The sequence below is a fragment of the Bos mutus genome, chromosome 10 (genome assembly GCF_027580195.1).
Source record: "Bos mutus isolate GX-2022 chromosome 10, NWIPB_WYAK_1.1, whole genome shotgun sequence".
Lineage (NCBI taxonomy): Eukaryota > Metazoa > Chordata > Mammalia > Artiodactyla > Bovidae > Bos > Bos mutus.
Window position 1 is genome coordinate 75,614,748 of NC_091626.1, and position 27,431 is coordinate 75,642,178.

The following is a 27,431-nucleotide window of genomic DNA, read 5'->3' on the forward strand; positions in this document are numbered from 1 at the left end:
TACTCTTGCCTGGGAAATCCCATGGACGGAGGAGCCTGGTAGGCTACAGTCCATGGGGCCGCTAAAGAATAGGACACGACTCAGCGACTTCACTTTCATTTCTCACTTTCATGCATTGGAGAAGGAAATGGCAACCCACTCCAGTGTTCTTGCCTGGAGAATCCCAGGGACAGAGGAGCCTAGTGGGCTGCCGTCTATGGGATCACACAGAGTCGGACACGAATGAAGCGACTTAGCAGCAGCAGCAGCAGCAGCAGCCCTTCCTCTCCTCTATCTTCCTGCCCCCGCCCCCCACCAGAACCCAGTCTCTCCCTGGGACCTGTACACAGTCCCAGAGAAAGTTCGACTAGGATAATCCTCTAAACACTGAAGAGGTGTGACCAAAGGGGAACATAGGGTAGAGCAAAGAACAAGGTTTTGAAAAAAGTCTGTTCATCCTGGTGAAAGTGAGAAAGGGGAGAAGAGAGCAAACACTAGAACATGGCTTGATGGCAAAAAAGGGTGTTTAAACAACCATTCTTTTCTCCTTCGTTTTCAGCATTCCCACCACCCACAAAATTTCTGTGACCTATGTGGTTATATGTCTACATATCCTAGAGTTGATAACCCTTTTAACCCTTCCTTCCAGCAGCCACACAGAAAACTTAGCCAGGTGTTAATCTCTGCAAAGTGTATTGCCTGATATGTATACGTGTGTACATACACACACATACATGTATGTGTATACACACATGTACATATATATGCTTGCATATGGTTACTGACTTCTCACAGCTTATCTCAAGGCCACATTGTTTCCTGTCCCTCTTGGTTGACAGGGCATCTCTGACGTGACAGATGTATCCACTGAGAACAGGATCGTGCATTTGAAACCAGTTTAATTCTTAGCAAGGCGATGCATATGGCTTATGGAGATTTTGTTGTTGATTTTTTTTCCTTATATATTACTCAGGGAAGCCTGTGTCAGTATAAATCAGTGGTAACGAAATCAACATTATGGCATCTTTGATACTGCATTTGCAAAAGCCTTTCTGGATGTTGTTTAATTCAAGGCTTAATGATTGATATTGTAGACAGTGAATAAACATTTTTGATGGATCTGTTTGCTCACAGATTTAAAAAAGTGAATCCCCTTTTCTCTTGGATTTAAAGAGTGTAATTCCATTGAAGAGGAAACAGTTCACATGTGGTCATCACAGGTTGGTGGCAACAAAAGTAGAAACTCACTTAGGGTAAAATTTGCTGTCAGGAAAAATGGAGCATTCTTTCTGAACTCAGGAACGTGGTTCATGCGAGCTTGCTTGTGGATGGTTGCTACAATAAGGCTCCTTTCATACAGGTGTGTTTATGCCCCAGGCTTGCTGGCCACAGTCCATTCCATTTACAGAAGCTGAATTAAACAATAACTACCGCATTGCAAAAAATGGTGAGGAGTGGGGAGGGGTGGGGAAAGGTGAGCGTCAAAGGAGATGCCTGAAAGCTTTGTTCGGGCCAAGAAAAACCCTGTTGCAGTTGTCAGAGCTTGTTGATGTTGCTGGGAACGGCACTTTTTTTTTTCTCCTGGATTTTGTGGTTCTGCCTTAGGAAAGAAAGTAAAATAGAACGGAAGAACAAAGTCCTACTCTATAAATCAGCAGCTGCTCCTTGCCAGATCAAAGGAGTGACATTTTTGCTCCTGGACTACTTGTCCACTTGAGGGCTTGACAGGCAGCTAACAGCTGGCCTGCTAGACTGTATGGGAGAATCCGCCTACATCTTCTTCCGAGCAGATGACAAGCTAATCAGAGAGATATCCATAGCATAAGGCATGTGAGTGCACCTTGATCTCCTCAAACATAGCTGATACATAATTGCTAAACAGCTTGGTATATTTTTGGCAAGTTAATGCTCAGGTGGCTTCCACTGAGAAGTAGGATAGAGAATTAATACTCCAATCAAAGGGGGTCTTGAAAGCTAAAGAAATGCTAGATTTGTAAGGATCTCCTCCTGTTAGCACGAATTAGTAAGTGGCTAGGAACATGATGAGAACCAGCTAAAATGTGTGTAACTGATTGTCAAGTGACCGGCTGATTTTTTTCAAAGCCCAGTCAGGCAATAAGGTTCAGATAGATGAACAGGGACTTCATAATTGGAAATTTTGAAGATGATTACTCCAGTTTTTTTAATGCTGATAGAACTGAATAAAGTTATAGATGTATCTTCCGTGTCTGCAAAGAATTGTTTTCAGAAGCACTATTAGGAGTATAGGTATACAGATCTGGAATTTTAATGTCAGTAGTAAAACTTTCAAAGTAATTCAGTTTCTAGTTGATTTCCATCTGCAATAAATCATGTACAGAATGAGGTAATACACTACAACTTATGTCTATTGACTTAGTATTTTATCTTTAAGAGGATAGATTCTAGATATGAATAGCTAAGGAAGTTTGCGTATTTTCTCCTCCCTTGCTTTCAAGTAGCTTTGAAAGATCACTTTTATAGTGCATGATAAAGAGCCACATATGAATAATCTGATGGTGTTCTGGGAGAGTAACAGTGCTTCAAAATCATAACCTGCTGGGATGTTTTGTTATCGAGTGTGATTATCCTTATGGAATAGTGTTTATTGTTCCTCAGTATTATAAAGAAAATAAAAGATAATTCCCTATCTCCAAGGAATTTCTCAAATACTTTTATTAAAAAGTCTCTACTATTGGCCATGTAAGCCTGATTCGAGTAGGATGCCAAATTCTCCAGGTCATTCTAAAGATTTTTTAAATTATAAAAAACAATCAAGCTTATTATTAAAAACTTAAACAGTGCAGAACTACATGAAATAAAAGTAGAAATCTACCATTTCCCTGCTATCCATTCCTGAGAGAGAACAGTTTCCACAAAAACACTTTATCAGTCCAAATTTTCCTGTCGGAGGTACTGACGGAATGAAAAGTATTAAATTACTCTAAATTGTTTGTTGCCCAAAACAAGTGATTAAAGGACTGTTTAGATCTCAGATAGTATGTGCATATTTACAGCTACGGTTCTTGATTAAAACTTGATCTTTGCAAGTTTCTATTCTTAGTAAGAGTACTGGATTGTGTATTTGGTATGTGACCTAGAGCAGGAATTCTCAAATTTAAATGTGCATGTGTCACCTGGAAATATTTTAGAATATTGATTCAGATTCATTAGTGCCAAGGTGTGTGCATGTGAAGTCGCTTCAGTCGTGTCCGACTCTTTACAACCCTATGGATTGTAGGCCACCAGGCTCCTCTGCCCATGGGATTCTCCAGGCAAGAATATTGGAGTGGGTTGCTGTGCCCTCTTGCAGGGGATCTTCCCAACCCAGGGACTGGCAGATGGGTTCTTGACCACTAGCGCCACCTGGGAAATGCCAGGGTAGGGACCACTTATTTCTGTAGCTCTAACGAGCTTGAGTTGATGTTGATATGGTTGGTCCATGGAGCACAGAGTTGCAAGGATCCAAAGAATCGTTAAGAAAGTGATTCCAAAATAGCTCACCCCACTACCCTGCCCCCCAGCAGACACCCACTCCAGTGTCTAAAATCCCCACCATGACATTATACACTTAGATTAGCTGTAATCTCTGGGAAGACCCTACATGGCATGAACACATGCTACATTCAGGGGTACAGCACATTATTATCCTCTTATCAATCAGCTTGGCTTTGTTTTATAATAACCCACCTAGTGTTAATTATTACCTGTAAGAAAACAGAGCTCTTTAGGAGGGGGCATTGCATAGATGCATTTTGAGTGTAAGTTAACATTTAACAAGCCTTTACCATGTGCCAGGTACTGTGGCACAAAGATGTTACAAGCAATACCCCCCTTAATCCTCAAAATGATCTGGGCTCAACTATCACCCCAGCTTATAGATAGGAATCAAACTGAATCTTGGAAGTCTACATAGACTTGCCCACGGTGACACAGCAAGGAAAGGGCAGAAAGTATGTTTCTATGTTCTTCATCACTTTGCTCTACAGAGAAGTCTGGAATATGGAACAATATCTGAGAAGGGTTACCCAAAGTAAGGTATTTTAGTAAAGAACCTATGTGAGCCCTCCTATCTTGAAGGAGGAGTTAGATGAAATGATTTTGGGAAACCACAGTAGAAAGCTGTTGAAAGATAAGCATCACCTACTTGATAATTTTGCTCAGGGCTTTTCATGTCAGCATAAACACTCCAGTACTCAAGGCATATTCGTTAAGCTACAAAAGGTGTGTGAGTCCAGATTAATATCATGTTTTCATATTGTAAACTTAGAAGTGTTAGTTTATGGTGTTTTGAGAGCTGTAGACTAATCTGTGTTTGTGCTCAGTCACTAAGTGGTGTCTGACTCTTAGCAACCCCATGGACTGTAGCCCACCAGGCTCCTCTGTCCTTGGGATTTCAAAGGCAAGAATACCGGAGTGGGTTGCCATTTCTTTCTCCAGGGGATCTTCTCAACCCAGGAATCAAACCTGCATCTCCAGTAGACCAATCTCATCTCTATCAAATTAAAAATCAAGCTGTAGCTCTGGGAAATTGATTATGAACCATAACTGTATCCCTAAATAACCCATGAATCTCATTCATTTACCTTACTTTGCTCACAATTATCTGGGAGAAAAGACACACTATCTGGCCACCCATGAAAAATGCAGGTTTGAGACATGACTCAGTCATCTGTGTGTTGGAGTACACATTCAAAGGTATTAAATCTGCTTAATTCACTGATTCAACCTTTTCAGTATATCTCACTGAGAAAACCCTGCTCTTAGCCATAACCACAGCACAGAAAAAGACATGCTTTCTTCTTGAACTCAGAAGAGTCGAAGAAACTTAATAATGGATTTGTCCTGATTGAGACTTCACTGTTGCAAATCCCAACCAGTAGCAAGCTTTGTGAATAAGCATCGTCTCTGATGAGTTCTGTGGCTGGGAAAAGTGAAGAAACAGGTTTTTCATTTTTTAAAAGGTCCCCAATCACCAAGGTATTTGGACAGTACCTCTTCCAAATTGATCTGATCTCTCTTCAGCAGTTCTATCTCTACTTCTTTGACCAGACCAATCCATGCAAAATCTTCATTTCCAGGGATTCTTGATTCCTCCTTAGAGGGTTCAGGGCTGGCATCTTTCCAGTTGACTCCATGGAGGCCTACACTTTCTAACAAAAGGAATGCTGCCAAAAGGAATGGGTTACCAAGTGGGGAATGAAGTTAGTGAACCAGAAGGAGGGATTTATCAGCCATTTAAAAAAGAGGGAGAAAAAGAAAGGAAAAGGAATCAACCAACAATCTAGAAAGATACCTAAGTCTGTGTCTATCGATCTGAAATATGCTTGGGAGTGAACACACTTTCAAAAGAAAATCACCATGGTCAGATTTCATTGACAGAAAGGTTTGGCTTTTTCTGTGGGGCGTTAAGGTGGGGATGTGGGAGAGGTCTCCAGAAGACCTCTCCAAAAAGACAAGATGAGATTTCAATGATATTTTCCTCTCTTGGGTTTATTCTTTTTATATATAAAAGAGTCCATCTGCCAGGGCAGAAGACACAGGTTTGATTGTTTGATCCCTGGGTCGGGAAGATCCTCTGAAGAAGGAAATGTCAGCCAACTCCAGCATTCTTGCCTCGGAAATCCCATGGATGGAGGAGCCTGGCAGGCTACAGTCCATGTAGTCGCAAAAAGTCGGACATGGCTTAGCCTAAACACACTTACACATGCACACATACACATACACACATATATATTCACTCTAAGTTGACTCAAAAAGGCCTCATGATTCTTGGAAAGTCATTGAATTTATTTCTGTAATTAAGTTTATTTTTAAGCTAACCATCTAAGTATATAATTTTTAAGGATCACACATACTAATGCATTTTCTATTTTGATAAAATTTAGTGAGAAAGTGGATAGTCTTAGTAGATCCTCTCCAAAGCTTTTGCATGAGCCTGTGTACTAACTTTGTGTTCAACACAAATCAATGGAAGTAGTGTATTTTAGGGTACTCATTCCCTAGGGAGTCACTAATGGAATTATCTCTAGCCCTTAAAAAGTCACAGTGAGGCTAATGAATTTTTTTTTAAGTGAAATCTGGATAAGGCATTAGGCTTACTAGCACATTTTATTTATGGCATTTATCATATGTGGCACATTTTACATGCAAGTTGTACAAACCTCAGAATGTTTTTAAGAGCTATTTAATATCTAAGAAGACTTTATGATTTCGGGTTAAATAGCTTATACCAATAGAAAAGTATGTGTCCTCAACTTCAAAATCATTCTGGGATGACATTACAATTTAGAGCATTTTTTAATATCAGATACAGATGAAAAACCTAACAGTCTTTGGATTGGAAATAACTTGTGGGGGTTTTCATTAAAGTTGGGTGCAGCTTGCTGCATTTTGGTTAGTTGGATGTCTTCAGCAATTTTTCAAATGTTTTGGGTTTGGCAAAGTCCAAAATGTTTTTGCCAACACCCTCTTTTCCCCTTAGTTTTTAAACCCGTGTGAAATTCAAGGATAACTTAATCCATATGTGTCTGATTCATTTACACTTAACTCATCAAAATGTTATTTTGTAAGACCCATTTAATATCCAAGAAACCTTTTTGAGCCTTTTAAGATGTCTTTTGTCTTTGAACCAGTGAGTTGCATTTTTCCATATGAATGGAGCTTGAACCTTGGAAGATGGAAGATCAGGCAATTTTCAATTTAGACTTCAAATTTTAAGTAGATCAAACTTGATATTCTGCTTACTGCTTGAGCACTGAATAACTTCATCTTAAAATACATATCAGAGAAGGTGGAAAAAACTTTCATGTCATGTAATTTGGGGGAAAGACCACATTTGGAAATTTCACATAAAGAAATTAAAAAAAAATACTCCTAGTTTGATTTTTGTAAGTCTATAATTAAATGGCTTCATTTTATGTACATTGGGTGTGTTTTCTAAGAATGGCCTATGGATCATCTGTGCAGTGGTAGTAATTTAATTTTTGAGTGTTGAAGTGTTCTTACAGTCAGCTTATTAATTGTTAATTTTAATAATGAGATCTATGGTGTTCATAAGATAGCCTAGGATCGGGGGAGCTGACAGTTGGCAAGAGTTGTATGTTAAGAGAGTTCCGAAAAATTGGGACCCATATGTTTTACAAATTCTGTGTGATTTGAAAGAATGTGGTAGAATCAGGAATCTGGCAAGATACAGCACTATGGTTCACAAACATTGTTTGAGAACAACAGTTCAGAGAAACCCTAGCGAAAAAAGCAAAATCTCTCTGACCTGTTTTAAGAAGATCTAGTAAAAAGCTTCAGAGGCCTCTCTGCCTATTTGTTTAGCAGAACTGGGCAAAGAAAGGCCATCGCCATAACTGCTAGTGAACATCCAGTCCATGCCATGGTAACTAGTTGAAAATGTAATACTGGAGTGGCATTTCCAAGTTCAGCACTTCTATAAAGACCTGCGGGCACACAGAATGCTTTTTTAATGTTCTGCATTGTTGTGGATCCCCCATTGAACAACCTTTTGAGAGGACCCCGTTTTTACTAATGTAAACATTCTGACGAGTATCCAAAGAAATGACCTTTGAGTGAACCTCTAACCTTCCCTGTAATTATTTGTTTGAAGACAGTGTGGAGTTCTCCTGCTGAGAACTAAGGACCATGATGCCTTGCAACTCTGTGAGGAAGGGAGTGTTTGGGGGAACTGTTGAGAAAGACATAAAGAAGGGAACAACCTCCAGATGTAAATAATAAAAGAGTAAAAGGGTGAAATTAAAAAGGGAAAAAATAGCAATTCGTTTTACCTAAAGAGTTGCTCTGTAGGAAAAAACAAAACCGGGATTAGTAGCACATAAGAGGTGAAAACCCTGCCATGTGTGTCCTCCATTAGAAACTTCAAGGAGAAGAGCAAAGGTTTCTCCCACTCTTCTGAGCATCTCAATGGGTCTTAATCTGAGCCGATGAAAGGAGTTTGCTGGTGCAACTCTCAGGTCAGTTGTCCTTGGTCCCAGTAAGAGCAGTGAGGGAAAGAGTAGACCACTAAGATTTGAGGGGTACTTCTAAAAGGCTTTGTGATCTATCTGATCAGCTATTCCTCAGCAACTCTTAAAAGTGCCTGGAGGGAATATATACAGTTCCCACTCTCTTCTTCTTGTTTTCACTTCACGTAGCCTGTCACTTACTTGCCCAAACCTGAGGGGGTGTGACATTCTTGACAACCTGAGCTACACGTTCTTAAGTAATAAAGAAGTGCATTGTTTGCCAAACAAACGCCTTATGCAAAAGACTCCTTTGGTTTTCTCCCGGCTATTTTTCTTCAATCTAATTGTATTCCCACCAGAATGCTCACAGGAGGCCTAAAAGGGTGTGGGCCGCTGTCCTCCGCAAAAGGGACTTCAACACCACAGAAGCACAGAGCTGCCAGCACACACTAGAATTTTCCTGGCTCATTTCAAAGAAGGAGCTTTCAGTTCCTGACTGTGACCGCATGCGAACTCATTAATCATGAAGTCCCCCTGCACTTAAGATTTGAAATTGGGAATACTGGGAATGAGCAAACTCCAGGAGATAGTGAAGGACAGGGGAGCTTGGCGTGCTGCAGTCCACGGGGTTGCAATCCTGGGAAAGATCATCCATGGTTCTATTTTGAAGGAACAGCTAGCAATAGGCTAGGCCACCCCCTCCCTCCGTGTCCCCCCTGAAAATGCACAGCCAGTGAATCTTGTGCATCAGCTCAAGTGTGTGGGGAATGCGTGTCATTAAATGCACGGGGACAGGGGTAACTCGCAAATGGTAGAAAATTGGTTTGTTTTTATTAAATTTGGAGAAATAAAGGAGATTTCTTATCATCTTACTCTGTTTGTACATGAATATTTGATGGGCATTATTAAACATTAAAGTAACATGAAGTAGGCACTTATTTTTGGATTTCCAACAAAATTAGATCCAGGCTTCTAGACGAAATAACTGCTTCTCCTTTAACATTCCTGTGATTCAGCCACCACCTGATTTGAAAATGTTTCTTAGACTCTAATATCAACCATGTGTACCTGAGGCTCTGTCTTTCTAGTGGGTTGAAAGGTGGCTGGGTTTATGGTTGGCAGTTACCTTTATCCCTGCCCTGGGTGTCCCAGCTTAGACTGGAAAGGCCGCCCCCAGCTGGCACTGACCTCTAAATGACCCCTAACTTTACAGGCTTAAACTGCAGGAGTTGCCGAAGAGCAGAAGTCTTTCTGGCCAGCACTTATTACTGCTGTGTTGGTGATAAAACTTCAGACAGCCTAATTGATGGCTTTGCTGACCTAACAATACCTTGTGAAAGCCGAGTGCCAGAGCCTGGTCTCCATTTATGACCAGCTGCAAGGGGAAGCGGGGTCTCCTTATGATGGAGTTTAGGGAAAGGGGGAAAATCTTCCAGCCTGTGAACTTAAGATTCTGACTTGTTCAAGAGGCAAAAGCACAGTTGCAAATTAATACAAGTTTTCGCAGGGAAAACTTTTTTCTCTTCCTGAGTAATTTGTTTTTAGCAAGTCAGCCTCAACTTGGTTATGAGATGACAGGGGAGATGATCCAGTCAGCTATTTTTGAACATGGAGAGGAAAGATTGCCTTCAAATTAAAAAGATAATTTTTGGTAGATGTTCAACTGTACTGTATTCTCTGCAGCGTGTGAAGGTATTCACAGAGCACAGAAATTGCATTTGCTGACTGGTCGTCTCTCTTCTATTTCAGGTTTATTAATGCCAGAAGAAGAATAGTACAGCCCATGATTGACCAGTCAAATCGAGCAGGCAAGTTCCAACTCGTGTCTGTGTTCCCATCCCTGAGGCACAAATCCTCATCAAGTTATACTTTAGGAGTTTCACCACCTGGTAAAGAAATGCTTCCATCAGGCATTCTGGGAGAATTTTGTTTTTTAATGTCCCCAGAATTCCATTCTAAGAAGCAACTTCACTAATTGGTGCTAATTGGAGATTTCCCACCCTGACTCTACTGAAACTGCTTTTTATTTTCTTTCTGAATTGGTAATTGGGCACACGTATTAGTGCCACAAGCAGTTTGTTTAACTGTGAGCTCTGGAATTACTCATTGCTTGTCTGCATCCAATCATTAGCACACTCTCATTTTCTCCTTACCCATAATTCCTTGGTGTGCGTGTTGCGTTCACTCCTGGAACATCCCCTGTTAAACTCATTGTATCCATTCATTTGCTTTGACTATTCATAATATTCTATTAAAGCCTGACATGCTGCATTGCCAGCATTATTTTTTATTAAAATGCTTCCCATCCATCTCATGAAAACACATGTGGGTTTTTCTCACAGTATCTCTCAGTTTCTCTAAAGCTATTATTACACGGTATGGTCAGAACCCTACCCAGGAACTCCTAATCATTCTACTTTGAAATAGGCATTTCCTTTTACTGCAGACTTGTGGTGTCCTGCAAGAAGGTCTGTGGGGAAAAAGCTATTTTCCATGTAGATGATGACTATTGTCACTCACGAGGATGTCAAATAGGATGGAGACTTAAGCTGTGGCCTCAGTTTAAAGAATTTAAGAAAAATCAGATTCCTTTGGCAAAATTTCCCCGACAAAACTGAAATATTGCCCCACTAATGGAGGCTGGGGGCCTGTTGGAGAATCATATAAAACAATTGAAACATTAAATTTATCGTGTTTACATTTTCTTTGGTATGAGTGAAAAAGCAAATGTTCCATTGAGTCTGTTTAATCTTGTAAAACTGTGCTCAAATTTTCAAGTGTTTATGTCTGATGTGAAATTTTATTAAGCCACCAGAGATGGCAGGATCACAAAATCTTAATAGCATGTGGCGATCTTTATACATCAGGTAGCCGCTCTTCCTTGTCCCTCTTCCCCCTAATTGAGAGAGAAAAGTCCAGAAGTAAAGGCTGCTGAGGATGACCCACCTGTTAGACAGGCTGGGGAAGTCTTTCCTCTAGAATGTTTGGTAAAGCTACTCACACATCTCACCTCAACCCTAGAACCGCACATACAGACCACACCCCCTTTGCAAGTGCCAACCACGTTGTTGCTGTAACGTTTCAGTGCTGCAGCAGGAACAATTGCTGATTGTTTGGTATATCTTTTCTTCTTTCTCCTCTGTGTCCTCGAATGACTACAATCAGGTTTTCTTCTTGATCCTTCAGTGAGCCAAGGAGCAGCGTATAGTCCAGAGGGTCAGCCCATGGGGAGCTTTGTGTTGGATGGTCAGCAACACATGGGAATCCGGCCTGCAGGTAGGTTTGCTCATCTCTCCTCTGGGCTTCCCTGGCAAGTGTCACCTTCTCCACCAGCCTTCTTCATCCACTCTACTCTCCCACTCTCATGGTGGGTTTAATATTGCCTGCTGCCTGCTCTGCCTGCTTTCTTTCCCTTGGGTGGGGGAAAAAAAAATCTTCTTTTAAAAAGTAAAGAGTTGACAACAATACCATTTTACTCTGCCCCATACACATCCTTTTTCTTTTTTTTTTCTTTTTGAACCAAGGCAGTAAGTGAGAAGGAATCTTGAGTTTCCTCCTATTTTTTCACCATCAATTATTGCTGATTTTCCGGCCTCTTCTTGGATTTTATCTCCTTTCTAGGACCTATGAGTGGAATGGGCATGAATATGGGCATGGATGGGCAATGGCACTACATGTAACCTTCACCATGTAAAGCAATCGCAAAGCCGGGGGAAGTAAGTACAGTTGGGTGCGACCTGTCTTCACTGTCACTGCAGAGACTTTATTTTATTTTTTATAATTTGGCCCCCGTTTTATTTTTCCTTGCCCATAACTGCATGCCTTTCCAAACTAAGGACCTGTTTTTAAATATATATCACCATCTCTAAAGGCGAAGATGACACAAATACACACTTTTGAAAAGGCCAACTGACAAGCCTGTGTGTGTCTTAAGCAGGGGGGACTTGCTCTTAGTCTATTTACTGAGGCCCCAATGAGCACAAACACAGACATCAGGTGGATATTGGACATTTAAGAATAAAAATAACGTCTTGGGGGCACCAGTTGACTGAGAGAAATTAAGCAGGCTTCAATGAAGCGATAAAAAAAAAGGAAAAGTAGAACTGTCCTTTGAGTGACATAAATCTGTCAGAATACGATTGATGCCCAAATTATCTTATATGCAAAGATGAAATGCTGCAGTTCATTATGCCTAGTCTAGATATATGACAGCAGTGACACCATTGATTCTTCACTAGGGAGTCGGTGTGTTTTGATTATTTTTTACATGTGCCTACTGACTTTCGACATGAGACAGAAAGACAGGAAAGTCAGTCAATAAATTTAAAGGGAAAGACATTTAGGAGCAACTGAATATGAAGGAATGGATTTTTCACTGAGGCTGAATGGCTGCAGTTGGATTAAGAAACCCATTAGACTTTAAAGCTTCAAGTGTTTTTGACATCTGAAAAAAATTCAGAGTCTGCCAACAAGATATATCCTTTGCTGAAGACACCAGAGCATAAAAAAATTCATATAACATCGAAACTTCCTTGTTTAATGAGGCTGAATATAACAACACGTACCTTGATTAAATCATTCTCTATATGTAAATAGAGGCCAACATTTTATATGAGATCTCAGGGGGTCACCATGGAACACCATTGATGAAGCCAATTTTCTTCCTTTCTTCCTTTACTAATGCAGTCAAAAAATGTAGAAAGCAATGTTCCCTAAAACAGCTATAGAGAAAACATTTGCTCAGCTTGGATAATTCTTAATATAGGCCATATAATTTCTAGCCTATTTAATTACATAACATATTTTATGCTTCATGACCAATTACATTAATAGCTTAATACAGAAGAATATTATCCTCTCTTGATTTGATTATGCAGCCACACAATATGGTATATTTGGTACTTAATTATCATCATCCATTGAGCAGGCTGCTGTGGTAGAATAAACAGAGAGCTGGGACTATGCAGGCTGTGTTATTGTCTTTAGATGGTTTTGCCACTTCTGTTAATAATGGACTGCGGATCTACTTAACAAAATGACTGCAGCGTATAAGCCTTTAGATTACCAGCTTACAGTGTCAAAAACATCTGTTCAGCTTTTCAACTGTATGTACTGGAGGTTAAATAGAGGTGAATAAAGCTGTCCTTTTAGCTCTGGGGATGGGCAACAATAAATATAATATAACCTTAATTCAATGAACAGGTAACTTGCAAGACAAGTCAGAATCTTCAACTGCTGACTTCCCAACATTTTAATTCACAACTTCAAATCTTGTGTATCTTGATTAAGAATTTCTAGATGTGTTATATTTTATGCCTAATCTCAAGGCATTCTTTTTTTTTTTTTTTAATTTTCAGACATAAACTACTGGGCATGTCATATGACCTTACATTGACTTCTTACCTCTGACCTTTACAATCTCTTGGGTGTACTGCTCTAAGAATGCCTCTAATTCAAAAGGGGGCTTCATTTTAAATATACATAAAAGCCCATCCCTTTGAAATGAATATGCCATAATGTTTTGTATGATAAATTTTTCATGAAGAAATATAGATATGATAAGATGTCAACTTTATTTTAATATTTATCATTTTTTTTCCATTTTAGAAATGCAACAAAGGAAAAGAAATGATATATCAACAGTTAACTGATAAAACTCGACTTAGAATTTATATTCTTATTGCAATTATCAAAGAAATGTACTGAATACCATTTTGAAAAACAGTTCCACTTTATGACATTTAGTTGCATTAAATATTTAGTTCTGTTGTGTTGCATTATACTGCTGTGCGATGAAATTAAATGCAAACTACAATTTGAATGTCTGCAAACATTGGCAAGAATCTGCAGCTAAATTTAGATATAAGATTTGCAGTGTCTGTTGTTTTTTTTTTTTTTTTTTCATCTTTGATGGGTAAAGTATAAAAATGTTTAGGAATTTGACCTGCTTTCTTTTTGCCTCTCTCTTTTCAGGTTTGCAGAGCATGCCAGGGGAGTACGTTTCTCAGGGTGGTCCTATGGGAATGAGTATGGCACAGCCAAGTTACACTCCTCCCCAGATGACCCCACACCCTACTCAATTAAGACATGGACCCCCAATGCATTCATATTTGCCAAGCCATCCCCACCACCCAGCCATGATGATGCACGGAGGACCCCCTACCCACCCTGGAATGACTATGTCAGCACAGAGTCCCACAATGTTAAATTCTGTAGATCCTAATGTTGGTGGACAGGTTATGGACATTCATGCCCAGTAGTATAAGGGAACTCAAGGGAAAAGGAAACACACGCAAAAACTATTTTAAGACTTTCTGAACTTTGACCAGATGTTGACACTCAATATGAAATTCCAGACAGCTGTGATTATTTTTTACTTTTTGTCATTTTTCATCAAGCAACAGAGGACCAATGAGACAAGAACACAAATGTGAAATCATGGGCTCACTGAGACAATTCTGTCCATGTAAAGATCCTCTGGAAAAAGACTCCGAGAGTTACAACTACTGTAGTATAAACATAGGAACTAAGTTAAACTTGTACATTTCTGTTGATCACTCCGTTATGTTGCCTCAAATAGTTTTAGAAGAGAAAAAAAATATATCCTTGTTTTCCACACTATGTGTGTTGTTCCCAAAAGAATGACTGTTTTGGTTCATCAGTGAATTCACTATCCAGGAGAGACTGTGGTATATTTTAAACCTGTTGGGCCAATGAGAAAGAGAACCACGCTGGAGACCTTGGTGACCATTTGGCTGAACCTCATCCCTCGGACTCCGGCTTCAAGAATGTGTTTTCATGCCCGGCCTTTGTTCCTCCATAAATGTGTCCTTTAGTTTCAAACAGATCTTTATAGTTTGTGCTTCATAAGCCAATTCTTATTATTATTTGGGGGGACTCTTCTTCAAAGAGCTTGCCAATGAAGATTTAAAGACAGAGCAGGAGCTTCTTCCAGGAGTTCTAAGCCTTGGCTGTGGACAAAACAATCTTAAGTTGGGCAGCTTTCCTCAACACACAAAAAAAGTTATTAATGGTCATAGTACCAGAACTAGGACTTTATCAGAAACTCAAAGCTTGGGGGATAAAAAGGAGCAAGAGAATACTGTAACAAACTTCGTACAGAGTTCGGTCTATTAATTGTTTCATGTTAGATATTCTATGTGTTTACCTCAATTGAAAAAAAAAAAAAGAATGTTTTTGCTAGTATCAGATCTGCTGTGGAATTGGTATTGTATGTCCATGAATTCTTCTTTTCTCAGCACGTGTTCCTCACTAGAAGAAAATGCTGTTACCTTTAAGCTTTGTCAAATTTACATTAAAATACTTGTATGAGGACTGTGACGTTATGTTAAAAAAAAAAGTGTTAAGTCACAAAATGCGGTAATAAATATTTCATTTTTGATTTTTTGTTAGGCTTTTGTGTTTTTAATAGTTTTAAGGCAAGGTTGCACAGAGCCTATGCTTGGGATTGAAAGTAGATGATGGCTTTGCCTCCAGAAATCCAGTATATATCAAAACTTAACTTACCAACAATTTTTTAAGGTAACCATCTGTAAGCTTTCAGTATATATTTGGCCTATAAATTCTACCAGCAGAAAACTTCTAAAGGTACGAAATTGTGTATATGTGTGTGTGTGTGTGTGTTATGAGCCAGGTTGAAAGATCACCGACATGTCCAACATCCTCTTTAGCTGCATGATGTTAAAAAAAAAGTACTTTCAGATGAAGCTTTTTATGTTCATCTTCTGCCAGAATAAAGGGTTTTTTCAGGGTTAATTTTACATCATAAGAAATAACTAACGTCTGTGCTCAAAGATAATTCATCTGCCTGTGTTTTTTCTCTGTCTTAGTTACTAAAATACTGTTGAATATGTAAATTAAGAATTTACATATAGATGTTCATAGATGAGTAAACAACTTCTATGGAATTCGAGGTCCTGTGTTGAAAAGATTACTTAATCATTAATATTTAATATAAATTATAGGATGCTGTCTTTTTATTTCAGACACCTCCATATGCAGGCACTACAGTGCGATGATCTGCTCATTAAACTTAATTTTTTTCCCCTAAAACAACAGCAAAACAGGCAATGTAATGCCATTTTCAAAATTGCATGCAACATTCCTGAACACCTCTGACATTAACATGATGGTACTACACAAAACGCCTGCCAAAGTAAGCAGGGTGAAAAAAGGTGTGAGGGATTTGCATGCTTCTCAGTTGTTCAAATAAATATACTATCCTGAAATTTTGTAACACCCAAACTTTGAATCCTGTGTTCAGAAGGGATACTGTCATAAACTTTTATTTACTTCCGTGCTGTCAGCCTGGGAAATCATTCACTATCTCAGAAATCCAAGTTTGAATCTTATTTTGGGTTCTTCCCTCTTCCCATTGCACAACAAGCAAGCCAACAGCCATTAATAGAAGTTGTATGCAAAAGAACAAGGAAATAAGCTTCTATTGTTCTGTATCATTTTTAGGTAGAATTTTTATAAATCCATTTATTAGTTTAATTAGATTATGCTGTTTAAACACAGAAATAACACTTCTGATACCAGCTAACTGTTCATGGAGAAATTATGGGCCACTTGGAATACAGAGAGCTTCCCTCTCATTTTTGTCATCCAATTATATATGGAGTCTTTTTGCAAAATTTTAATAATTACTTATTTTTATTTTAAATGCTATAGGTAAAATTTTACAAGTTCTTCATTTATAAATTAACTCTCACATCAGCTGAAAAAAAATTTGGCAAAGTTTTTCTTCCTTTCCTGTCAGTAGAGTAAATGCTGAAGGGTTTACTTAGTAGTTGGCTCATATTTAGAAAGTGTTTAATGAAATTATTAAGCTACTTCATCACAGTTTAGATCCCAGAACTCTCTATTCTTGGTTTTAACAGATAAAGCCATCTCAGATTTAATTTAACAACTTCACACCCTATCACATTAACCTTACCTTCTTAAATATTTAGAGATGAATAATTGTTGTAATAATATTTGTTTGCATTTCCTTGCTCTCCCGCCGCCCCACTCCAGATGCTAAGATAGAGAGGTGGTAGAGTTGTCCAATTTTTTATAATGCTTTTTTTTTTTTATACCACCTCGGAAGGCACTTGCTCCTATCTCGGGTTTACTATTTAGTATAAAGAGTTCCGATTTGGGTATATTTAAGAAAGACTCAGCTGTCAAAAGCAAAGAAACTGGGAATGGTGTTTTGACAACCATATAGTGTTAAAGGAAATACTGTAGTCTGAATAAAATTGCTTATGTTCTCCAAAACAAGAGTAATATAAAAACACTTTTTTTATTTATATGGAAAAGCAAAAGCAGAAATAAATTCCAAAGGTTTCCCTTTCTTTAAGAAATTCTGAGAGAACTGCAGTCGCCATCTGTTAAGGGTTGGGAATTGAGCAAGAAGCCACATTTTGAAGGAAAATGAGAAGAAAAGATAAGGGAAGTCTGTGTCTTCCCCACACTCCTCCTCCCCCCGCACTCCACCCCCCGCCCCCGCCGCACCCCCAGGTCAGCGCCCCGCACTCGCCCCAGCTCACCCTGGTTAGATCTGTCCAGAAGAGTCCGTCAGGATCCTAGCCCCCTCCCGTCCCTGTGGGCCCGTTAACCCGGAGCAGATTTGGGAAGGGAAATGTGGCTAATATCTCTAGCAGCTGTCAGAGGAGGGACCTTCCTTCAAAGGGACTGGACAGGGATCCTCCACAAGTTCCCCACCAGTCTTGCGGGCCAGCAGTTTGATAAGGAGCCTGGACCTCAGCTGCAAGTTGCCACTGTGTTAGAAGGGCTGGTGTCTGGGGCGGGGGCGGTGTTTGGATGTGCGGGCTTAGCAGCCACAGCCCAGTACGGACCAGCCTGGGAGGAGGCAGGCAGGGGCTCAGGCAGGCGCAGGGGGCGTGCAGACTCTCCCTCTCCGTGCGGGCGGCTCCGGCCCTCACCTGGTGTTCTCTTTGCGCGCGCGCGCGCGCGCGTGTGTTAGACAGACAGACGTGTTTCAAAGTGACGGGGTGAGAAGGGGGAACCTAACAGTCACTGTAATCAACTAAGGGCGTCGTGCACGGTCGTGGAGCTCCCTCCGTTGGGGCCAAGCTTGGAGGAAGCTGCTGCGCAGGGAAAACTGCGGGTCTGATGGGGGAGGCCGGTCAGATTGTGATGAGAATGGAGACCGTCCGGGCAGTGTTTGAAGGGAGGTTTTAATATTAATAGTTTCGGTGTAGAGACAGAAGGGAGATTGCGTCTACGGCTCCTCGGGGCAGACTCTGGGTGACAGCGATGATGGATGATCCAGCAGAGCCCAACAGCTCCTCCCCTCCAGCCCCAACAGTGTCAAAGCTACTTTACTTGAAGCTTTAGAAATAAAATAAATAAACAGCATCCCCCTTCCCACTCTTCATACATCTCCATCTCCAGCCCCCCCCTCACCGCTCCCCGACATCGATTTATGGATCATTATGAATCAATTACTGTTCTCAATACTTTTCCATTGGCTTAAATAAAACAGTCCAAAGATGAAAACGTGGGGTTCGGTGGGGATTTTTTTTTTCCCCTGACAGGAACAATCGCAAAATCCATTATCTCATAATCAGAGGCACTGGGTTAGGAGGTGAAGCGAAAGGAAGGGTCACCCAGTAAATAAGTGGGGAGAACGCAGTGAGGGGGTCGCCCAGCTGCTGTCTTTGTTCAGTTGGGTCTGTGGGTTTGGTTTGTTTGTTGTTTGGGGTTTTTTGAACGGGGGTGGGGAGGTGGGAGGAGACCCTCGTGAGAATGAGATGCCTACAGGTTTGTAACCTAATTATTTAACTCCTTTGGAGAAATCTATTTGAACGTGTGTCTCGGCAAACATCAGAGGTTGTTGGTAGTGAGGTCACACACGGTAAAGGTGTGGAGGAATGAATGGGTCGTCCGGAGGACGGATTTTCACTTTGTTGTGAGCAACTGTGAGAGGTTTGCTGCTGGAAAGAGGGATTCTCCCTCCCGCAACGCCCTCCCGCGTCCCCGCCGTGGGCTGTTTTTGTCGCTAGGACTGGTTTGGGTCTGGGACCGGCCGCCCCCCTTCGCCCCCACCCCCACCCCCACCCCCACCCCAGCCGCCCGAGGCTTTTCTTCCCTCACTTGCCCCTTCCGCGGCGGTGCCCGAGGTTCTCTAGGTGTTTCTATGACTACATTGTGTGTGTGGGAGGGTCAGCTGTGGGGGTTGCCCGCGAGAGGGCCGTTCCTGGGCGATCATTTATCAATGTCACCCACATAATGATTCTCTCTGCAGCCTCCTATTGATGAGGATAATTACATTAGCTCAGAGTGACTGATCAATGAAAAACCACCACACAAAAACTTCTTTACTCCTCTATAATACCAAAAACCGATACAGAAATAACATAGAAAGCCTGATTTTCTTTCCTTTCCCTATCCACCAATGGATTCTGCCCCCCACTCCCCAAAAAAGGACGGGGGAGTAAAGTAAGAAAAAAGACCCAGGTTTATTTCGTTTAAAGGAGGATGCGATTTTGTCCGTGAATGCATTTTCTCTAAATATGTTGGCTTCATTCCTGTATTGGTACAGAATATCAACGGACTTGCTAATGTGAGTTGCTTTTAGAGTGGTCTGTGGTTTTCCGTTCTTTTTATTTCTTTCTTCCCCTTTGGACATTTTTTTTCTATTTCAAACTAAAAAGAGACAATTACTTTATAAATAACTGGAAAAGGAAATTACCCTAGGTCCTCTTTTCTTTTTTTAAACGTTTGCTTAAGTCGGGTTATCTTTTGTCTTTATCACTTCATAAAGTAGTGCAATTAAAGATGTGATGTTGCATAGGTATAATATGGTGGATCCGTAATACGGCGACATAATATGTTATATTCCCGCCTGAAAGTTTGCAGCTAAATTACGATTTCGCTTTTGCTAGACTTAAAAATCAATATTTTCTCAATTAAATAGAATTTTAATGCTTTACTTGCGAGTTGTTAAAGGCGCTGTAAATTTTATTGTTATGTTTCTTGGCTTCGGAGTAGATGCAGGAGGAGACCGGTTGATTCTCATGGTCTTTTTTCTCTCAAAGAACCTAGCCCAGGAACATCCAGTGTGTCAGATCAAATGCAAGCAACAAAGGTAAGGAGGGTTCCTAGAGGGAAGGGGCTAAGGGTGGGGAGCCCGCCAGGGGAGCCCTCCAGCGCCAGAGGCCATTGTCTTGTATATTTTCACCTCTCAGTGTTCCGCCTCCTGAAAGTGACAGAAGTGTCCATTTTCCTCTAATCTTTCTCAAAGAGGAGCACGTTCGACTCCCATCTGTTCCCTGACGATCAGAAAGAAAGCTAAATTTGGGGGAGCATTCTAGATTCTTCCCAGTGTCCCCCACTCTTTTCTGTTTCCTTTCCTTATTTCACCAAAATGTAACTCCGAACTAGTTCCTTCATGAATTCTGCCATATTTCATATGCGTTCTGGCCTCTTATGTCAGAACTCACTCCCCACCCTCAAGAGCAGCTCACTGTTTACAGATGTTTTCTCCTTCCACACGTCCCACCTAGTAAAAGCTCCCGCAGAGAATTAACTGTGGTGTGTTAATAGCCCAGGTCTGCTACTGCTCTCCCCTGCAAAGCTGAAATCTGGTAAGGTGAGGAACGGCGTTGAACTAACGCTGGAGAGCAGCTCCAGGCGGGCAGAAGCCCAGAGACTTGAAAATTCCAGGCCCAGGGACTTTGTGGGAAGCAAGGTTGTGAAACTTTTAGATTGTAAGGCAGAAAGGAGGATAAGAAAATGAGGCTCGAAGGGTACCAAATAAGAGAAGAATTGAGCCAGGCAGAAAAAAAAAAAAGGGCCTTTGGGAGCTCTTTGTAATTTAAAAATAAATAATAGTGAAGGGAAATTGAATACCTAAGGCTTGCTATTAATTTTTTTAAGCCAATGTCTAAGAACAAGTCCTCTGAAATGCCAGGAAGGGCTGAATTTCCAAATGGAACTACTCACAAAGTTCCTTTGCAGTTCCCTCTTCAGTTAATTTGCTGGGAATGAGAAGACCAGGGAAAGGACTCTGTGTGTGGTGGACCAAGGGCTTAAGTAAGAGTATGGTGGGAAGGGGCACCTCGCTATAATGAGGCTGCTGTTTTAAGCTTGAATAGAGAAGGGGGGGAGAGGATAGAGAAAAAGGCACACAACACCACAATGCACTTTAAAATAATTCTCACCTACCTGCCTTTCTTTTTCATTTAACTCACATACTCTATCAAATGTTATACATAGGTGGTGGGAATTTCTAGTTCATCATCTTTTGTCCAGAGACCCACCGGATTGATTCCCCTTCTCTTAGATTCCTGACATGTAAGCCTAGACCATGGCCTTTTTATCAAGTGAGTGGGGCTTTGTTAATGTATTTGTACTTTTCTGCTTTCAGTCTAAGTTTCTCACTTTGGCGGAAGGAGGGGTGCAAGAAAGGAGGGGGAGGGGAGCAGGACACAAAGACTTTATCTCGTTCTCACCAAGCAAGTTTCAAAATAGGAACTTAATGGGAAGAAAAAACGAAAGAATGGACAAAAAATAAAGAGGGGGTGAGGATTGTTTATCACAACAGGTTTACTTGTCTGGAAGAAAGGTGATTCTATGATTTTTTTTTCCTTTGAGGATTCTGATTTCTTCATATTGAAACATTTTCAGATTTCAATCCTTTAGCAGACAAAACCTCAATATAAATATGACATGGGCCACTGGCAAAAAAATGAACTTAAACTCACTGCTAAGAGAGGAGGGGGAGTGGGGAGCAGAGAGAACCCTTTCTGATTAATAACTAGCAGGGTAATGTTGAGGGCTTTTTCTGCCCGATTGCCTTTTTGAATTAGAGCCGATTTCTTCACACTTCAATAGTGCCTGTCTCCTTTAAAATGACTGGCAGATTTGTTTCTCTTTTTTCTCTCCCTGAGACTTAATGATGTAAATTTTCTAATTAGTTAAATCATATTGCTTAAAGGCCTAATATATACGGTGTAAGAAACGATCATCCTGATATGAACCTCTCGAAATATTCGGAGAAATAACATTTGACTTTTAGGTTGAGGGATGAGAGAGGAGGAAGGGCTATTACGGGAAGCTGTTTAGAGGAGAGAAGGCACGGACCCGGCAACATGTTAAATTAATAGTTGAAGTTGAGCTGGGCTCACACCCCAAGTCCGCTTTTATTTTTCAATCAGCGAAGATTTAATTGGCAGCCCTCAGGCCGGGAGATCTGATATTTTCTCATTAGTTTCCCATCACTAATCTTGAGCGTTAGATTGGCTTAAAGGTTGTCAACATTTGACCAATTTTATTTAAGGGGAAAAAATCACGCATTATGGCTCCGGGAGGTGAGATCTGCAAATAAATCCTGCTTGGATCAGCGGAACTAACAGGCGAAAAAAATGTTGACTATTCGTCGGCGCATTTAATAAGTTGCATTAATGTATATTTCAAGGCTAGGGAGAGAGATTATACATGTGCTTCATAGATGCAGATGAAAAGGGGTTGATGGAGAGGGGGGTGCACTATAAGCGGAGTGGGGAGGTAAAGCTAGACGTAGGTATGTTGCCTAACAGCGGGTAAATAACCCAAGTGGAAGAGCGGCTGAGGGTTTAGGAGCTACACTCCCCCCGCCCCGCTTCCTTTTGCAGCTGCGTAAAACTGCAAAGCCTCTTGTAGCGCCAAGCGGCTCGGCTGTCTGGTCCAGAGATAACATAAGAGCGCCCCCTGCTGGCTAACTGAGTAGACGGCTGCGCGTCAGCCCCCTGCGAAGCAAGTCGTGTTTTTCCGCGCTCCCCACCCCCGCCCCGCTCGACTGACTCGCTTCACCACCACCACTTCTGTTCTGCAAAAGAACCCCGCGGTAGGAGAATAGTTTGTCAAAGCTGAACATTTAAGTGAATATATGAGAAAAATAATAACATACGAAAAATAAAACAATAAAATACGAACCCCCACCTTCACTTGGCCTCCAGGGAATAAACTATCAAATGACTAAGAAAGGGACAGGTATTCTTCTAAATCTCTTTATTTTCCGGGGTTTTGCTGTGACTTGTTTGTTTCTGCCGAGCTGTAGATTTCGAGTCCAAGGAAATATGTTTAATAGATGCTGTAGAAGTGGTTGTTGTTGTTGTTGTTTTTAATGGATATCTGATGGGAAAAGAGGCCAATACAAAACAACATTTTACAGCCTTGAAAAATTAAACTCCCGGGAACTCTCACTATTTCAGTAAAGTCCCAAGAAATCGCTTTCGGATTTCAGACAGTTGCTTGTCTTGAATGACCCTTCGCTGCACCGCCAAGAAATCTCGGCCCCTGTCTGGGTTTTGGTTTTGCTTTTAAATAGAGAATGTGCTTGAAAGTTGTCATCGTATCTACCTACCTATACACACACACACACACACACACACACACACACACACGCAGGTCTTTTCTCCGAAGGTCCCTCTTCTTTCTCCGCTGTGTTCTCAATTTTGCTGGAAACGGAAAGGAGAACTGAAATGCACCAAAATAAACCGCCACTGTCTTTGACACTTGATCTTCCCCGGGTGCTTCACGCCAGTGCAAGGTGTGGGACTAGATGAGAGTGCTGGGGTTATTTTTCAACCTTTTCGGTGCACAGAGGCGCTTTCTTGGCATCCCAGTGCATCTTCCCGAATTCTAACCACCGTACGGCGAGGGCGCGCAGGTAGCGAGAGCCGGGACAACCTCGGGTCGGAAGACCCGCCACCAGCCTCTCTTCCCCGGGAAACGCGCTGGCCGAGCAGCTCTGACGCGGAAAGTCTTCTGGCCACAGCCGGATCCCACCGAAAGAGAGTAAATCTGTAGTGAGGAACGACTTTAGTTTATAGGGAGTTTGGGGGGGATGCTTTTTGAAGGTACCTGATTGCGGGATTTTGTGGAAACAGCTCTGAGAAATGAGGGGAAGAAACAGCGGGCAGGGAGGACGGCAAGGGAAAGGTGGGTCTCTTGATGTTCATTTCTTGCCAGAGGATCAGGACCTTAGAGTTTGAAAATCCGTTCTCTTACCTCACTTCTCCCTAGGCTCCCCCGCCCCGCGTCACGCCTTCTCCAATCCTCCTCTTTGGGGATGCTCCGGGAAGGGCAACCGGGGACTTGAGGGGACCAGCGCTCCTAGGGCAAGGCGGAGGCAGCCCGGGCTGATGCCAGTGAAGTGATGCCTCAGTCCTCCGGTTGTGTTTGAAGAATTGCTGGGGCTATTATGACAACTGAGGTAAAGTTAAATATTTATACTCCAACGTGTTCTCATTATTTTTTGTCTGTTTTGAAAACATTCAGTGCGTTCAAACCTACTTTAAACATAAATCCTGGTCTGGCTGAAGCAGAACCTGTCTCCTGTCACTGAAGTTGACTTTTGGAAAAGTCTTCATTAAGCTCAGAAGTGAAAGGAAAGTTATCTGTAAACGACATTAGTTTAAATATATATGTGGATATGTACATATAGTTCATTTAAATATATATGTGGATATGTACATATAGTTCATTTAAATATATATGTGGATGTGTGCATATGTAGCACACATATTTTATATATATCTATTTCCACCTAGTTATAATAGAGAAAAGGAAGCAAGTCCCTCCCCCCCTGCAGCTGAATCCAAATAAAAATAATTCCAGAAGATATTCTCACAAAAAAAAAAAAAGAACATGAAAATCTCATTGTGTTTGTCTCAGTTCGACTTAATGAAATTTGGAGACATTGACAGTCTGGTCAGTGCTCTAAGTAAATTAATACAAAGGTCCTTAGGAAGAGACCAAAAACACCTCTTACCATTAATCTTAAACCACTTGAAGATTATGATTAAATGAATGGGATCACTAAGCATTATCATCTCAAATAGCTATTAATTGTCCCCACCCTTTTATTGTGGCAACAAAATAAACTGTCCACTAGGAATGATGTTTCTTCCTTTTTATCTTTGTTTTCTGTTTTGCTTGAAGGGCAAAGAAGGGAAAACAGACTCTAAGAAAACCATCTCAAAAGTCTTGGATTTGCTGCTGGTAAAAGGCTGCTGTGCATTTCTGATTTCCTCATCTTTTGCTACAAAGGAAAAAGAAATCTAATGATGTGTCTACATTTGATGAGACGAAAACACTAACAACAGCGAAGGTGCACTTATTTTAGTTTTTTTTCCCTGATTTTGTTTTAATATCCTCTAGTTTAGCAGGTTGAAAGCTGTGGAGATGTAAAAGGATGTTCACTTGTCCACATCTATTCGCTGACTTTCATCACTTGAATTTTGTAGGATTTTTTTTTTTTTTTTTGTCAAATAGAAGTTATGGGAAAGAGAATTAGACACTTGCCAAGGGACAACAATATTATACACTTTCAAGTAAGCTCCACCTAATCCCGTATTTGAGTGCTGAGGGGGTGTGTGCTATTTTCCCTTAATAAACCTCAAAGCCCTCATTAGACATAAAGAGGGGTGAGAACTCTATTAGGGGGCATTCTGACAAAAAAGGAAGCAGTGCATCTCTGCTCTTAGAGCCCTAGGAAGGGATACCCGGAGAAAACGCCAAAGCCGTTGTGTTTTCCTTTAGAGCCCTGAAGTTGAGCAGACTTCCCAGAGAAATACAGAGTAATTAACATTTTACAAAGCAAAATGCTGAAACGGAGGGTGGTGGCTAACAATAAAGAAATAAATAAACCATACTAAAATTTCTTTTTCAAACCCTATAAATTTTCAGAGGTCATGAAAAATCAATGGAAACCCGCCCCCTCCAAACTGAGCACACAGCTCTCCTGCCCTGGAATTGGAGACCCCCCTCGGATGGAGCACTGGGAGCTATTACCTTGAGACCACAGGCAAGGGAGGGGGTGTGGCCCCTGCCCCCTTCCCCACCTGTTCCGTCCTCCCCTCCCAGAGGCTCAGGACAGGCGGGGAACTGCACCGATTGTGTCCCCAATCATCAAGGGGTACTATGAACTGAGGCTCCTACTAAACCAAGGAGGAAACCCCACCAGGACCCCAGCAGCCTAAGAACCCGCCAAAGGGAAGAGGTCCCCTGTCCCAGGCACACCCAGCTGCCTGCCCAGTCCCGGGCCAGGCTCCAGGTGCCCCGGTGGACAAAAGGATCGTAGGCCACGTTGGTCCGGGAGCAGGTGTGAAATGCAATGGAGAGGAACAATGCGTCCCCTCTGCACGCTATGGTGTGTGTGTGTGTGAGCGTGTGTGTGTGAGCGTGTGTGTGAAAGAGAGAGGTGTGCACTGTAGAGCGGGCCTCTGGCCGCAGATGTCAGCTGGGGATGTTCACCCACGCAGCTTCGGGGGCAACAATCCCACACCTCCCCATGTCTCCCACCTCCCCCACCCCACCAGCTCTCCAATCCCGGGTCACACCTGCAGAGGTGTGGTGCCTTTACTGGAAAGCGCCTGAGGAAAGATCCGAGGAGGAGAGGCGTCAGGGGAGCAGGGGGAGGGGCTGCGAAGAGAAATGGTACCTCCGGAGCTCAGACATCCCTATCTTGGAGTAATTGTCATCACTCTCAATCTTTCCACCCTGACCTACGGTTTCCAAAAAAGCAGAGATGGATTCGCGGGAAAATCGGGTTTATGAAAACGTCGGGGGTTTGACGCAGGCTTCGGAGACCTTGCGCAGGCTTTGCTTAGATTCAGAAGTATGATTTTAATTTTCTTAATGAAGGCGCGCTCTAGAGCTCAGCTGGTAATGGCTGTGCTGAGTTTAATAGACTTCTGTCGAACAGAAAAAGACGGATAACTATCGGTTATAAGTAATCTGCTCTAATGCAATTATTTTCCCGGGTTCGAATGTCATTGTGTGGAGAGGGCAGGAGTGAATTAGGGCCCCGGGGAGCGCGGACGCGGGGCAAGGAGACGGCCTGAAATACGAGCCAAACCTGTTTTGTGAGATGCACTTGGGTTTGGGGGTCGGGGTCGAGGGCTTCAAAGCCCTTGGTCTGCACGTGTGAAAATCTCTCCGTCTCTGTCTCTAGCCTCCTTCCCATCCCCCCCATCCACAGTCTTCCTCCTCCATCTTCTCCTCCCTCCTCCTGTCTCCATTTCTCCTTCTTTTCTCTTGTAGCTTTCTCTTCCCCTCCCTCCTCCTCTCTCTCAGAGTTAATGTGAATTTCCTTTTCTCCTCCTGTTTCCTGTGTCTTAGTATTTCAGGCAGATCTATTGGGACCAAAGTATTTTTCCAAAACACACTCACACAGAAGTAGGCTCTTGGTCTGTGTCAGCCACTTTTTGAAATCCAAAAGAATTGGGAAGTTTAAAATATTGATGATGCCATGTACACACACATAGTAATATACAGGTGGGATTATTTCTGCCTGAATACAGAGCCAATCCAGGTCACTGTCTGAAAGGAGCCCCATCTTCGCTCTCACACAAATTGTCAACTGTGGTAGGTTTAATTTGAAATTACCCAAACTCTTCTTAGCTCTCCACTTTGCCTGGTAAATACAATCTCAGGCAAACGTGA

General features: G+C 41.7%; 1 protein-coding gene and 1 long non-coding RNA gene across 6 annotated transcripts in view; both read left to right on the forward strand.

The window, feature by feature from the left end:
• The window catches only part of MEIS2 (Meis homeobox 2), a 223,587-nt gene extending 208,210 nt beyond the window's left edge, over positions 1–15,377 (forward strand). For 3 of the 5 annotated variants that reach the window (XM_005904112.2, XM_070378252.1, XM_070378254.1), the window contains 3 exons: positions 9,720–9,778; positions 11,136–11,246; positions 13,944–15,377. In XM_005904112.2, coding sequence (XP_005904174.1) covers positions 9,720–9,778; positions 11,136–11,246; positions 13,944–14,230 — 457 coding nt within the window. In that variant the 3' untranslated portion in view covers positions 14,231–15,377. Of the gene's footprint in view, positions 1–9,719; positions 9,779–11,135; positions 11,247–11,591; positions 11,687–13,943 lie in introns of all 5 variants that reach the window. The other 2 variants (XM_005904114.2, XM_070378253.1) reach the window with 1 other exon arrangement.
• Positions 15,378–22,826: 7,449 nt separating this feature from the next.
• LOC138989535 (uncharacterized) lies at positions 22,827–25,217 on the forward strand. The gene is made up of 3 exons (XR_011465825.1): positions 22,827–23,780; positions 24,009–24,198; positions 24,927–25,217. It is a non-coding gene; the product is annotated as an uncharacterized lncRNA (long non-coding RNA).
• The last annotated feature ends 2,214 nt before the right edge of the window (positions 25,218–27,431 follow it).